General features: G+C 39.1%; 1 protein-coding gene across 2 annotated transcripts; it reads left to right on the top strand.

Moving 5' to 3' along the window:
* The first annotated feature begins 2,351 nt into the window (after positions 1-2,351).
* On the top strand, positions 2,352-13,085 carry LOC117821572 (protein-serine O-palmitoleoyltransferase porcupine-like). 2 transcript variants are annotated; one of them, XM_034695952.1, is made up of 15 exons: positions 2,352-2,526; positions 4,584-4,726; positions 4,835-5,027; positions 5,151-5,194; positions 5,341-5,522; positions 5,648-5,778; positions 5,874-5,894; positions 6,742-6,756; positions 6,854-6,979; positions 7,066-7,166; positions 7,299-7,375; positions 7,494-7,557; positions 7,760-7,845; positions 10,656-10,766; positions 11,273-13,085. In XM_034695952.1, the coding sequence occupies exons 2-15, from the start codon at positions 4,591-4,593 to the stop codon at positions 11,372-11,374; spliced, it is 1,389 nt and encodes a 462-aa protein (XP_034551843.1). In that variant the 5' UTR covers positions 2,352-2,526; positions 4,584-4,590; the 3' UTR covers positions 11,375-13,085. The 2 variants fall into 2 exon arrangements, with proteins under 2 accessions (XP_034551843.1, XP_034551842.1); XM_034695951.1 differs by lacking the exon at positions 2,352-2,526 and adding an exon at positions 3,434-3,497.
* Positions 13,086-15,912: the final 2,827 nt, after the last annotated feature.

Raw genomic sequence — 15,912 nt, 5'->3', positions numbered from 1 at the left:
AATAGCATGTAGGAATGATTTGTTACTGTGTAATAAGAGCTATAGCTGCTCCGGTAAATTTTAAGTCGAAACAACAATGAGGGCAATTTTTCAAAACAGCTATCACTAAGTTCAACAAAAGGCTTGCTTTCTGATCTCTAAATGAGTAATTAATGCCTTTTAAAAACCTTTATTGGAACCAGTTAACTACACAGAAAGGGGACTTATTGCCTACATCAAACTAGTGTCTTGTATTAAAGCTCCTGTGAGTAACTTTCTGTTTGTGTAAATTTGGCGCCCCCTGTGGACATAGTATTTTAGATATTCGTTCAACCAGGTAATAACCCACTGAGATCAAGACCTCTTTCACATCAATGTAGCATGGTGGGCTTCACTAAAATGTGGCTGCATCTGGATATTCTTGACCACAAAGTCTCCATTGACGGCTTCCAAACTGTCCGGGCTGGAATAGCACAGAGAGCGCTGTGGGCCTCCGACTATATTATCTGCACAGGGAGATCTCACATGTCATACTGGTAGCTGTTTACATCCCCCCTCTGCCAACCTGACTACGGCGTCCAACGATCTAAACGCTGCCATAGCCAGATTCCAGACAGACTACCAGAGTGCCCTTTTCCCTGATCTCTGGGTACTTCAACCATGTATTTTCTACATACCTTATTTGTCTTCTGTACATACTTTTATTATCATTATTTCCATTGTATTTGTATTTATGTCTTATTGATTACTAATCCAAATGTATTGCTCACTGTGAATATTTGTCATGTGAATATTAAAAAGGGTTTTATTCCAGCATGCTGTCAATCATCAGGACTGACACCTTCCTCTCGTAACTGTCAGTCTTGTTATTGATGGACTTGTTTGTCTTTGTAGGTCACAAAAAAGCATCCCATAACCAGATAAAAGCTCCTCACAGGGGCTTTACATTTATTTTATTTTATTTAACCAGGAGAAAACCACATTGAGATTAAAAATCTCTTTTTCAAGTGTGTCCTGGCCAAGATCAGCAGCAGCACATTCTAGAAAAGTTACAGACAAACAACACGTAATTCTAAAACATTACAAAATCCGATGGGTTTTAAAACAAAAGTCATCAGTCAAAGCATCTACAAACTGAAGCATCTTCTTCAAGAGCCTTCAGTCTGCTTTTAAACACATTTAAAGAGGCAAGCTCACTCAAACCCAGGCTATCCTTCAGCAGGTTCCAGACTGCAGGAGCAGAGGATCTAAAACTCTTTTTACCCATTTCAAGACACACTCTGGGGACTGGAAGCAAAAGCAAGTTTTCTGACTGGGTCACAGAGCGGAGACCAGGGGCGAATCAAACCAAAAATACAAAAAATTGACATTGTAGTTATTTTTTGGACATCCATTTGAAATGCAAAGCACAACACGTAAAACAAATAAACAGAAATTGACCTATTAATGTTTTTCTCTGCCTTTTTCCTTCTTGTCTGTATTATATAATTTGATCAGTTTTGCTTGCCACTATTAGCTGTTTGTTTTCTTACCTGGTTCTTCCTGATCTTGCAGTCTCTCCTCTCCTGCTCCTTTTTCATCTCTCCCTCTTTGGACTGACAATAATGTACAAATATACTGTATTCAACTAGATTAAAAATGAAATAAAAATTAAAAAATACTTCTAATAAACTAATAGTACTAATAAGTAAAGTCCTCTCGCTGCTTCTCTATCTCTCTTTTTGTTAAGATATTATGTTTCAGCTAAGTACTATATAGTTTTGAAACTTTTCTAGCTTGTTGAAAACGACATACAGCAATAAAATATAAAATCTCTCAAATTTTAGGGGTGCTGGGATTCAATTTAGGGTGCTTCAGCACCCAGCGACCCAAAAATGGTCTAGAAACGCCTATAGCGGAGACTGTAGCTTCCAGTATTTTTTAAAAGAATAAAATACAAGCACTGAACCTAGAACTGTTTTTAAAGGTATAGATGAACCTCATTGTTTCCTGCAGCTCCAGACTTTAAGTTGATTACCTATTTTATAACTTTCAATATCACTGAGACATGAATATTGATTTTTTTTTTGTTACTAAAGATTTCCTCCCACGGAAAAAGTAGGTTACATTGATTTCATTAGTCATACCCACAGTCCATCCCTCAGAAAACCTCTTGTACCACATCTCAGATCCAGATGAGAGTCCAGTGTCCTGTCTGATTCCATCTGCACGCTGTACGCACCCTATTGGTCAGAATCCACCGGTAATGGTGTGCAGGGATTCTAATTGGCCGCTGTAGCTGTCACTCAAATCAAACCTGAGCGATGATTGGCTGACGTCCCTGAACTCGTACAGCTGATTGGTTGATAATCCCCTCTCGCTTGGCTGCTTAGATGACAGGCAAGTGGTGCTGATGCTGTGACAATGGGAGTCATCCAGATAAGCATCATCTGGACCGAGTGTGCTTAAAAACACAGCAGCAGCACTCACGCTTAACTGACTGTGAAGGGACGGGAAGGCAGCCGGGTAGAAACGCGGAGAGGAACCTCCAGCTGCTGCGCTCAAAGGGTGAGTTTATCCCTGGAGAACTATCTGACATGCCCGGGGCACCCAGTTAGCTGTGACCGACGTGGGGGGCTGGGGTAACAGCTCACAAGTGCGGTGGTAGAAAGACTAAAATCCCACTGGCTAGGTGAAGCAAGGTTAACAATCTTCACCAGCTTCCCAGCTTTTCTATCCAAGATGTGTTGCTTTCTGTCGCCGAGCTGCACTGTTATCATGCAGCGGTTGTTTCAAGGCAGCTGTGAGTCAAACTCGTCCCCTTGGTCGACTGCATTGCGGAGGAAGCATGCCTCGTAGAATTGCATGTGTCCACTATGCTGCTGTGCTTATCCTGTCATTAAGTCTTCTTTAATACACCATTACAGCCATGACTAAGTCTAATGCTGAAGGTTATTGTGCTGTGATCTTCACGCTTACTCACACACATCCCTCACATTCCTGTCTTACACACCACCATCATCATCATCATCATTACAGTTTGTGCAGCTGCTGCAGAACAGAGTATGGGTTATCATTTGGCAATATATCAAAGCTAGTCAAAATATATCTCACTGTTTGGACTCACATTTTGGTAGCCATTGCATGAATTTGACCAGACTTGTGGTGAAGTGCTATGCATGCTGGGATTTGAAGTTTCAGAATGTGTGTCTGTTTAGAGTGATTGAGAGAACTATTTTATATAATGAAACCCAACATTGCATATAAAGATATTTTAATTCCAAAAGTGAAACTCTTTGCTTTTTCTTAGATTGTAGAGAGGTGCAGTGCATGCTGGTAGTTTAAGTTTGAGGGTATGTGTGTGTGTTTACAGTGAATATGAGAATTATCGTAGTAAGATGCACAATATAAGCTTTAAGATATTCTAGAGTCAGCACTGAAACCCTTACAGCTACAGCATGAATTTGTATAGATTTGTGATGAAGTGCTGTGCATGCTGGGATTTGAAGTTTGAAGATGGGTACAGCAGATACCAGCAAGTGAGCTTTTAATTATACATGAATACTCCAAATATGTATGAAGTTATTTTGATATCAGTGCTCAAACTTTAACGGCTGATGCAAGGGTTTGTACAGATCTGAAGTGAGGCGGAGTGCATGCTGGGAGTTTAAGGTTGAGGGTATGTGTCTGTGTTTACAGTGAATAAGATAATTATCATAGTAAGATGCACAATATTAGCTTTAAGACATTTTAGAGTCAGCTCTGAAACCCTTACAGCATGATTTTGTATACTTTTTTGATGAAGTGCTATGCATGCTGGGATTTGAAGTTTGAAGACAGGTACAGCAGATAACAGAAAGTGAGCTTTTAATTATACATGAATACTCCAAATAAGTATAAAGTGATTTTAATATCAGCACTCCAGCTTTGGGTTTGTACAGATCTGTAGTGAGGCAGAGTGCATGCTGGGATTTGAAATTTGAAGATGGGTATGCCATATAACAGCAAGTGAGCGTATTTGTTCATGAATACCTAATATGTATAAAGTTGTTTTGATATCAGTGCTCAAACTTTAACAGCTGATGCAAGGGTTTGTACAGATCTGTAGTGAGGTGCAGTGCATGCTGGGAGTTTAAGTTTGAGAGTATGTGTGTCTGTTTACAGTGAATACGAGAATTATCGTAGTAAGATGAACAATATTAGCTTTAGGAAATTTTACAGTCAGCACTGAAACCCTTACAGCATGAATTTGTATAGATTTGTGATGAAGTGCTGTGCATGCTGGGATTTGAAGTTTGAAGAGGGGTACAGCAGTTAACAGAAAGTGAGCTTTTAATTATACATGAATACTCCAAATATGTATAAAGTGATTTTAATATCAGCACTCCAGCTTTGGGTTTGTACAGATCTGTAGTGAGACAGAGTGCATGCTGGGATTTGAAGTTTTAGGGGATGTGCGCCAGTTGACAGTGATTTAGAAAGCTGCTTTTGCCTTTCTGCAACTTTGCAAAGATGTTCCTAAGTGCTCAATGGTGTTTTTCTACTTTTGCTTTGTAATGCTGACTCAAGTGGAAAAGATGCCATATTTAGTTTCTGTAAAAAATGCCTCTTTTATGCTTTTGCAGTCTAGATATGGGAGGGTTCAGTCGGCAGAAGTTCTTCCAGGAGCTTGCTCATGGCTGCCTGCTGCCTACAGCTCAGCAGGGCCTGGAGCAGGTATGGCAACTGCTGGTTATCTGCCTGCTGTGTCGTCTTCTCTGGATGCTGGGTGAGATGTATTTTCTGCCCCCTCAGTGTTAGTCACCTGTCATACATAGAGCTTACATCATCATAATCCTGGGTTGTATTCGTTATTTCTTTATCTTTGCTTTGTCAGGGCTCCCATCCTTTGTGAAACACCTGGGCACAGTAGCAGGAGGTTTCTACACTCTCTATCTCTTCTTTGAGCTTCACATGATCTGGGTGGTCCTCCTCAGCCTTCTCTGCTACCTCTTTCTGTTCCTGTGCCGCCACTCTACCATCAGAGGCACCTTCCTCTCCATCACTGTGCTTATCTACCTGCTGCTGGGGTAAGAGCGTCCACCTTTGATGCTTGACAGCTCATTAGCACATGTCAAGTCTATGTTTGAAGCAAGGTTTGATTTGGAGTGAAAAATACAGAAACTAACGCTATTCTTATCCAATTTTCACAGGGAGATGCACATGATGGACACAACAAACTGGCACAAGATGAGAGGTAGGCGTATTTTCCGCCAGCAGCAACACTTGACACATTTCTTTCAGATAAAAGCAACTAATATGATTGTTTTAGGTTAATTTCAAGCCGTGAAAAATGCTCTTATCCTGAAGTCTTTTGAGTATTTTGCTGCTGCTGTCGGTTAGGTTCTCAGATGGTGGTTGCCATGAAAGCCATCTCTCTCGCCTTCGATTTGGACCGAGGTGTTGTGACCAGCGTACCCTCACCTATTGAATTCATGGGCTACATTTACTTTGTGGGCACAGTCATCTTTGGTCCCTGGATCAGCTTCAACAGCTACAAAGAAGCTTTAGAGGGGCGTAAGTTGGTGAGTGTGCTACAGTATCTCTTAAGTATTGAAGAAGGTGGGGGAGGTGGGTGGGGATTATTTAAAAGATTTAACCAGGAGGTGAGATGCTAACAGATCAAATCTTGCCTCTTTCTTCTCCTCAGAGCCTTTCATGGCTTTTAAAGGTGTCTGTCAGCTGGGTGAAGAGCCAAGTCTGCCTTGTTATTTCCAACTGTGTCGCTCCCTACCTCTTCCCTTATTTCATTCCAGTATATGGAGACAAGCTGCTACGAAGGTGAGGTGATCACAGCAGAGCCTGTATACTGTTATTTTCTTTCTTGATTAGATTATGGCTTCAAAACTTTATTCTATTATCTGCTTTGTTTGCAGCAAAAAGAGGAGGAAGATCAGGTAATTATCTACACCTCAACTGTTCTTAATATCAACAAGATTGTAAGACATGATTTTGTGTGTTTTTAATACAGTGTTTCTCAGAGGGGGGTATTGTAGCCCTCGGGGTAGTTTGGAAAACTGTAGGGGGTACCTAAGATTTATTTAAAATGCTAAATAGAAAACGTCATCATGCATTATTCCAAAGTGATTATACAGTAAGTTCAGAAAAGGATAAATGTACCTTTAACAAATGAGGTTGCAAATCAAAAAAATTGATTTGTTGTTGAAATGAAGCAGAAATAAAGCTAAACACAGAGAGGAAGGAGTCAAACAATGCAGAAACAGAGTGTATTAGATACCATCAGTATGAGGAAAACAAGTGTTCAAAGCTCTCTGTTAAACCTCCCCGGGCTTTGTTGCCTTTTTGGGGGATAGAAATTAGCCAACTCGTAGCATGCTGCCAGCATACCTTATGAACTATTTTCAGCAACAGAGATGTTTTTGGTGGATTAGACACTGATGGCACAGCACTGTATTATACATCTATATACACCCTTTGTTTTTGTACCAGATAGTTTGCTGAGTTCAGGATGTAATTGGCTGCAAAAAAATATGTCAAAGTTTGTTGTAAAATTTCTGAGAACTTTGACTTCAGTGCATGCTGTTTTAAATTTTCAGCACCCTCACCTGCATGCATGTACCTACACCTCTATCCCCTTCTCTGGGCAGCCATGTGTGCCAGGACCCCCACCCCCCCCCCCCTCATCCTCTACAATTATTTTACCTTTTTGAAAAGATTATACGATTTAAATATATCACTAATACTGAACATTACACCTTCTCTCTTTTCTCTCTTGCTTACCAGAGGTACTCCAGCAAAGTAAGTCTCTAAAAGTTTCATCATTATTCACTGATTAAGTCCTATGCCACTCGTAATTGTAATATAACTTCTGATTTTATAATCCTCTTTGCATTAGGTGGTTGCTGGCGTATGAGAACACCATGTCTTTCCACTTCAGCAATTACTTTGTTGGTTATTTGAGCGAGACTACAACAACACTGGCTGGAGCAGGCTTCACAGAGGAGAAGGACAATCTCAAATGGTTAGAATAGCATGCTCACTATAAACATAGAGTTTCTTTCTTCACATGCTGCAACAGAACCACTTCATTCTATTTTTCTTCTGTAGGGATCTGACTGTATCCAAGCCACTGAGTATAGAGTTCCCCCGGTCGATGGTTGAGGTGGTGACGTCGTGGAATCAGCCAATGTCTTCCTTTCTGCACACCTGTGAGTTATAATTTGAACAGCGATGGCTTGATGGCAGCAGCTGTTTTTTGCTTTTCAGTCTAATTTTGAAGGGCATGATAATGGCTCATTCAAACAGACACTCACAAACAAGATGATGCTCTCATCTCACAGATGTTTTCAAGAGTGCTCTCAAATTTGGGACGTTCACCGCCATCATGGTGACATATACAGCCAGCGCCTTGCTGCATGTGAGTGGAATATGGAAGCTGCAAATATAAGCAAATACTTCTCAAACTGATAATCTTTACTTTTGTGTGTTTACTTTAACAAGTTCATTATTCTGATTCTAACTTCTGTGTCTGGTAGGGTTTAAGTTTTCACCTGGGTGCCGTGCTACTATCTCTTGGGTTCATCACGTACGTTGAGCATGGTGAGAGCTTGCCTAATGTCTCTTTTCCACATTAAAACCTTTCCATTTAGAGAAGGTGCTTAGCTTTGCAGTAATGGTTAATTGCACACACTATTACACACTGTTTCTGTTCACTGCAGTGATAATAATTTACCTCTTATGGTCGGAAAGGAACTCTTACTCCAGCTAATTTTTAACGCCTTAGTCTTCTTTTGTGTTTCAGTGTTGCGGAAGAGGCTTGCAGCCATTTTTAATGCCTGTGTCCTCTCGAAGAAATGTCAGCCAAACTGCAGCCACCAGAATAAAAAGGTAATGTGCACTTTTGTCTTCGCTCTCTATTTTTTCATGAGAAAATTTAATTACTCGCCTTTTAAGATAAGCAGGTTCACATTTAATATCAACGAAATAATTAGACATTTGGAAAAGAACACTCACTTGCTTTCTGTGCAACAGTTAGATGCATTGTAAGTACCTCTGTCAGGTTGCTAAAATGTATCCTAAATATGTAGCCTAATTGAATACAGTAAGTAGTAGATATGAAGGCTATACTAAATATGTATGCCAAATAAACATGCTAAAATGTGTGGTAGGTATGAATACAAAACTTGTACTCCTAGGGTTGCCAACTTTCTCACTCCTAAATAAGGGACAGGTGCACAGTGTCATGGTGGTGTGAGCATGATGTGTGAATTTAGCGTGTATTCATATTCTGATTCAACTGGAAATGGCGAAAGTGTGTATATTCCCTTTAATCCTTACTGTATCATTATGTAACCTCATATGAATAAACCTCAAATAAACCACAATTTGGCTCTTTACATCAAAAAACAGGCAAAAGAAAAATTAAATGCAAAAGAGGAGTATGACTCACCAAATGTTCTTTTTCCATGGAGACTTTTTGCTGGATACTCTGAGTCTGACCATTTAATGGCCATCAGAGAGAAAATCCTCTCCACACTTCTTTGAAGAACTTGGTGCATTTGCGCTGTATACAACTAATGCGTGTGAGGGGGCCTGTGATTGGATGACAGGCGGTGTGATTGGCACATGATCTGCCACTGCCGTTTTATCTGATCTAGGATCTGTAGAGTGCAGTCTGCTGTATTTACAAGAGTTAATAGTCAATATACGGGACAATTGAGATCCCATATGAAACAAACAATTTAGTCCAATATATGGGATGTCCCGGCTAATACAGGAGAGTTGGCAACCCTATGTACTCCAAACATGACATGTATAATTGAAAACACTCTAAATATGTACTTTGCTATATTTGCTACACAAAATAATGATGCAGTATGTTTGTATGTTTGAGATGTATGCTACATATGTACATTAAATATATACATACAACATAGTTAAATAACATGCAAAATACATATACTTCATATGTATGCTCAGGGTGTATGCCAAGTAAGTACTCTAAACATATAAATGCTAAATATATACCCTTAACATGTATGCTTTATATATATGCTAATCGTGTAGGCTAAACATGTACACTATGAGTGTTAAATATGTGCGTTAGTTACCAAAAACACACACACAGAACAAGTCAGCTTAGTATGTGTGCTGAATGTGTACCCTAAAGATTTATACCAAACGTGTATACTATGTTTATTTATTTTTACACACTGGGCTACCTAAGAAGCTAGAGCAGGTAGGCTTATAGCCTAGCATAAACACTGGAGGCTTTGGACACAGCTAGCTGAAGGGTTTTTCATGGGATTTTTTGCTACATTATCTCTTATAGAAGTGAATTATATAATGAAATAATAAATAATAATAATAAAATTTGCAAAACATTATGCTGGTTTTAGCTTCATATCTGGAGCATTGACATGGCAGTTGCATCACTCTGCTTATCTTTCTCTCAGCAAAAAGGTTAATTAGCATATTTTCCTCAAGACGTCAGGCTACATCCTTTTTATTTAGATGATTTCTTCTAATTCTTGTTTTTTTCTGAGTTATTTTTAAAACATTTTTGTCTTTATTAGATAGGACAGCTGTAGAGGGATGGGAAATGTAGAGAAGAAGAAGGCTGGAAATCGAGCGAGCGACTGCTGTGACTTGAGCTATAGCCTTGATACATTGGGCACGCTGTTTAACCACTAAGCCAAACTGACGCCCCTATTCCATTTTATTTCAGTGTATGTCCAACTAACATGTGCTTCACACTGTGTGATTACAGATCTCTGATATTTCTCCTTGACCACAAACGTATGTTTCAAACATGATTTTTTTCATGTCCTGGTGGTCTTCCAACTATTTTATTTGTGCAATTGGCCGTTGAACTGGGACTGCTGGCACTTCCTCTCAGAGCAGGAGGTGCTCAAAGGGGGCCTACCTAGTAGCTCTTCTGGCCCAGTTAGCATTCAGACCCTCTCCATTTTTCAGGGATCGACCATATTGTACAAAACAACAAATGGTTAAGACCTTAAAAAGACATGCTCATTGTTTTGCTAAGGTTGTGTGTACATTAGGTATTATGCCAGAGAAAAACAAATCTGCTGCAGTTAAAATAAAGCAGCCCCCGTGGTCTGCCTTGTACTGTCAGTTGATATATTTCGGGAGTTTACTGGCAAGGTGCCCAGCCAAAAAATCCCTTATGTTATATTGGTTACACACATCAAGAACAGCAGGGAGAGAGAATAATGATTTATGCCAAGGAGAAGCAGCCTGCATGGACTGCAACACAGCACTGATCGTTCCCATCACAATATAGGCGATCAAATGTTACAGCCTCACAAAATGCGGTCTCAGAATCCAGTTTTCCTCCATAACATTTTCAGCACTAAACTTGCAACTATCAAAAGTTCAAGTTGAGGAAGATAATATTTCTGACGAGTTAGCAGTTAAGCTAATCTGATTTATGGAGACTGTCAGAAAGTGATAAAGAGAATAGGATTTGTTCTCACTTTAATGAGAAAAACGAGCTCATGTTACAATGAAAAAGATAAACATTAAAGTGCCTGATATATTGATTCAAGTTCCCTGCTGTTACATAATGCCTCTCTGTCACTCTCTGTCTCTCTCTCTCTGTCTCTCTCTCTCTCTCTCTCTCTCTCTCTCTCTCTCTCTCTCTCTCTCTCTCTCTCTCTCTCTCTCTCTCTCTGCAGAAGCTGTGGGTATATATGATTAACATAGCATTCAGTGCATTGGCAATTCTTCACCTGACGTACCTGGGCTCTGTGTTCAACTCCAGTGTGGACTACATGGAGGAGGATGAGGTGAGAACACAACATGTTCAGAGGCGACTATATCTATCATTGCAAGTCCAATTTATCTATATATTTTTAGTTGTAAAGACTGTTACCAGAAATCTAAATCTGCACATCAAACAACCCTCTCAGTCCTTAGATCCAGGTTTCATATGGAGAGGAACATAGTGTCCTTAATAACCTTTTAACTGTCATGCATACTGTACTTGATAGACCAGTTTAAAATTAAACTGTGCATATAAAATGTACAGCACACTATGTGACATACCGACATGTGTAATGACATATAGGAATGTAACCTTAGCTGCAGTATTAATAGTTCAAAGGAAAGAAGTGTAATGTCACATTGTTATTTTTGTGCAGAAGTTTTTGCAGGTTAAAAACAGAGCGTAAAGAATTATTAGTCTTATTTTTATAGAAACATTTTAGGAAAGGTATGAATTATGAATTAGTTAATATTTGTGAATAACCTCCCTACCCCATTCAGCTGACATAGTACGCACTGCCCCCTACAGGACGATATAACCCATCATACCATTCAGAAGTGGTCAGAGCTGAGCTGGACTAGCCACTGGGTCACATTCGGATGCTGGGTTTTGTACCGCCTCATTCTCTAATAATGAGAGACAGAGGAAAAAGAGAGCGTGATGGAAGCAATAAAGATGTTTGTAAGGCTGGTTCTCCTCATCTGCACTGTGACTTTATCTGCATCAGACTGAAGAGAACCCAATCAACCTGGAATCAACAACAAACCAACAGGCAGTGATCAGGTTGCGCCGCATGTTGGCTGGGTAATCTATTATTCCAACCTGCTGGGGACTAGTTTTTGATATCCATGAAATGGTAGATAACTCCCTCCTCCTTTTCCCCTCGTATCGCACCCTTTTTTTATCAGAGCCGCAGTTGTCGAGCCCTCGTGTTGTGACAGCAGTTGCCGATGTCTCACTGCGAGTCACAATCAATACCTATCAGCATGGTGGAGATCGGCTGCTCCTCTCTGTGGAGACATGATAGAGCACATTATCTGGGTTTCAGCGTCGACTGCGGCAGATGTCCTCCAGATGTGGTTTCCCCCTCACCTCAAGTGTTTTACAATCGTAGTTTAGAGATTGAGCGATGAGGCTGGTGATTTTATATGGTTTTCTTATCTTTGACAAATCCCATGAAACAAAAAAAAAGAAATGTGTTGTCTATCTCTCAAAACCATCAGATTTCCCTAGCTTCCCTTGCAGTGTAGGTTTAAGGAAATGTTTTTTAAACACACAGGACTTCAATGTGCATTTGTTGAGGACTATTTTTAGTAGCGGATTAGTACACAATTCATGCTTTTGTGAGATTATGCAGCAGCAAGGTGGTAAAATGTGGGATTCCCTCAAACCTGGCCTGCTTTTAATATAGTAGAAATATTTAAACCAGCACATCAGTAAAGCTTACTGATACTTTTTGGACTATAAAGAATTTTTTTAACACAAATAAACAAGCCAAATCCGGCTTCCACCACAGAGATTACTTTTTTTTGGCTTTTCATAGGATTTGTTTGAATGAAAAAAGAATATCTGACATCTTAGAAAGAGAGATTAGTCTCTTGAGCATGTTAAAGTCAACAAAAAGAGTTTCTGTTTGAATAAAAGGAGCACAGAATATGGTTATGAGGCAGCAACTATTGGGTAGCTGATTATATTTTTCCCTTTTTATGAATCTTAGAGAAAGAAAATCACTCACTAATTTTATGAATGAATTTTCTGTGGTTGAAATTTACTACCTGTGTTTTGTGTTATTTTGATAACTTCCTCTAAATTGAATTATTTGCATTTACATGAAAAATGTCTTCTGAGTAGTAGTGAACATTTGAAACACTGACACTCTTCAGTATTTAAAAGTCAAGTTTATAATCAGGGTATTTCACACACGTGTTACTGTAGAGGAAAAATGTTTCAACCGTTCTTCCATTAGATGATATCATAAAGTATATTGAGTATTTATCCAGATTTTTATCTCACTGCTGCTTTTAAATGATGCATCTCTGTAATTGATGGTTACTTAAAGAAAGATTTAAAGGATCACCTGAATCAGATTGTGTTCACATTTTGTCAACATCTTCTAAAGGATTTGCTCCTTGAGTAAGACGTAGTGTTTTAGTTTAGAGCCTGAATGTTTGTTCATGCCTGACATAAAGTGCTCAGCTTCTGCAGACCAGATACCACACAATCCAACAAGAACAGTGTTTGGAATAGAGTTCTAAAATTTACTATAAGGCGACTTTTCTCCCTGTAATGTGAAGGCATTGACACATCTGTGATATTTTTATAAAATTTTACATGAAACCTGCTCTGATGTCTTTTGTCTGTTTAAGTCAATGTGGAAAAATGGAAAGATACAAGACTCAGAAGATGAAAATAGGAATCAGATGAACATGAATGCTGTATGAAATAGTATTTATTTGATTTACTATTTACAAGAAGAGAATGTATGAACTGTTAGACAGTCTATCATGCTATAGGGTGAGTTAGGGGAGGATTAGAAAGGGGTGACTAACTTTTTTTTTAGCTCAAAGCAATGGTCCGGTTTAACCTGGAGTCTATTTCTGAGCATCCAGAGCTGGGACAGGGGACAGAGAACAGTTTGAATAAGGGAGGAAAAGACCAGAGGTTGAACAACAGATGGTGATGGATGGAGATCAGCAGGTTCGCTTTCTGCCTCTGTGGGAGGAGAGCAGATGCTGTATTGGAACTGGCCGCACAACAGCCCAGTCTGCAGGCACAGAGGGGGAGGGAGGGTAAATGCGGAGATGCACTCAGTCCTGTTTGCCCCGAGGGCCCCCATGTTTACGACGACAGGACCCCAGCAGTGTCTCCAAAGCCATCTTCACAAACGCCTGGAAGTTATTGCTTCTCTCCCTTCGGCTGTCCTGCGAGGGGATGAAACACGGACAGATAGCTTCACTGGGGACACAGCAATCACAGCCCCACATTTCCACACTGTGTGTCAGGGCATGTGGGAATTTCTAATGTTGTCCCAAAGCACTGAGGGCCTGATTTAACCCTACACAAAGCTACATTTTTTCTGTTTGCAAATCATGTTATTTAAGGGTCAGTGGGTTTAATAAACGTGCAATAAAATGTAGGTTGATATAAATGTTTACCTCCTTGCTTCTTGTTATCATCTCCTTTCTGATCAGCTTTCTTCGGCTGCTCTTTAGGACTCTGAGGTTGCTGTAAAATTAAGGCAAACATTAATAAAGAGGAGGAACAAAAATACACAGAGTGAGAAGAAAACTGTCACATTTAGACATGATTTTCTCACCTTGGTAGCTGACTTCTTGTCCGACTTATTACCTGAAAAAATTGGAAACTTTCAATCACTTGTGTCACACTTTTATTAAGTCATCTAATTTTTTTTCAGTAATTGAATTTACAGCTCCTCCTTTTTCAAAATAGATTCAAACCAATAATAGTTTCTAGGCACACAGTTCAGTGTTCCACTTTGCCTGGGCCTACCTTTCGTTCCCGGCATTTTGGCTGAGCTCCAGAGTCAGTGCTGATTTTTGAGAATGCAGTGCTAAATGTGGTGTTCACCTCGGTCATTTATGGCCCATGCTTGTGAATGGCTCTGTCACTGGGGCCCCTTCGAGAAAGAGCACCGTGAACAAGCAAAGAGCCCCGTCAGCTGAGCAGCATGCCCCGTGGCCCTGCAGGTCTTTGCTGAGCCAGGCGAAACCTCCGAGCTGACCTTGTAATACTGCCATTGTGAAGCCACTGGAACTGTGTGCTCACCTATTGTCCATGACAAGAAAGCATTTCAATCATGTAGCAGTGATGTAATAGTGTTTTCATTTTTAATGGTGCACTAGGTCAGGGATCTTTATTCGCAAGCTGATCAGCCATCCTAACACTGGATGGTTATTTAATGGGAATTTTGTCCCCTGGAACTAAAATATGAAGATTTTTAAATATTTTTTTACACTAAACGAGTCCAACGAAATATACCGAAGAGGATTAGGGCCACTGAAAAAAAATAAATTAAGGTCCAATATATTTTTTTTATGTTTTTGTTTTGAGAAAAAAGTCGGAATTCTGACATTATTCTCAGAATTCTGACTTTAATCCACTGAAGAAATTTTTTTTTAGGGCCAATATATTTTATTATTAGTCTGAGAAAAAAAAAAATCAGAATTCTGACCTTTTTCTTAGAACAAAAACATAAAAAAAATATATTTGATCTTAATTTAAAAAAAAAAATCAGTGGCCTAATCCTCTTCCGTAGAAATGAGTGGGGGACAATAGAGAGGATCATTAAGTGAGACTCAAATTTGCTATCTTTGCCTGCTGTGGCCTATTGTGTTGACTCTAGGACCTCTTTAGTCCCTGAAGGCACCATTCCTGATATGGAAACAATAGTAGTGTTATTGTTATTTCTGCTTGTGTGCAGGATGGACAAAAGGATGGAAACACATAATTGATTGCTCAGAAATATACATAATTTCTATCCCATACAAACAATAAAGCTGTGAACCAGGAAGTGTCTGTTTTTGGTCTGATACATTTTCTAATCAAATCAAACTGAGTTTGGATTATCATTATACATAGATTAGATTAGATTAGATTAGGTTTATATTGGTCTGCATCAACAACAATACTTCCCTCCACAACATAGGAGCCATATAAAAATCACAAATAAAAGCAAAAAAAAACAATCACTGAGGGATTCACCAAGAAAATATATATAGACATATACATACACACACATATCCATATGTAAATGCATAAATATAAACATGCACATAGGTACAAGTACATTTAGGCATACATACACATACATACATACACAAGTACATTCATGCATACACATACACATGCACACAGACACAAGTACATTCATGCATACATATAAACATGCATACATATAAACGTGCATACACAAGTACAGTCATGCATACATATAAACGTGCATACATATCCACATACATTTTAGTCAATCACATGCATACATATAAACATGCATACATATCCACATATATTTCAGTCAATCACATGCATACATATAAACATGCATTCATATCCACATATATTTTAGTCAATCAAATGCATACATATAAACATGCATACATACCCACATATATTTTAGTTAATCACATGCATTCATATAAACATGCATA

The sequence above is a fragment of the Notolabrus celidotus genome, chromosome 11 (assembly GCF_009762535.1).
Source record: "Notolabrus celidotus isolate fNotCel1 chromosome 11, fNotCel1.pri, whole genome shotgun sequence".
Lineage (NCBI taxonomy): Eukaryota > Metazoa > Chordata > Actinopteri > Labriformes > Labridae > Notolabrus > Notolabrus celidotus.
The sequence above is the reverse complement of the archived record's forward strand: the minus strand, read 5'-3'. Positions and strand labels throughout refer to the sequence as shown.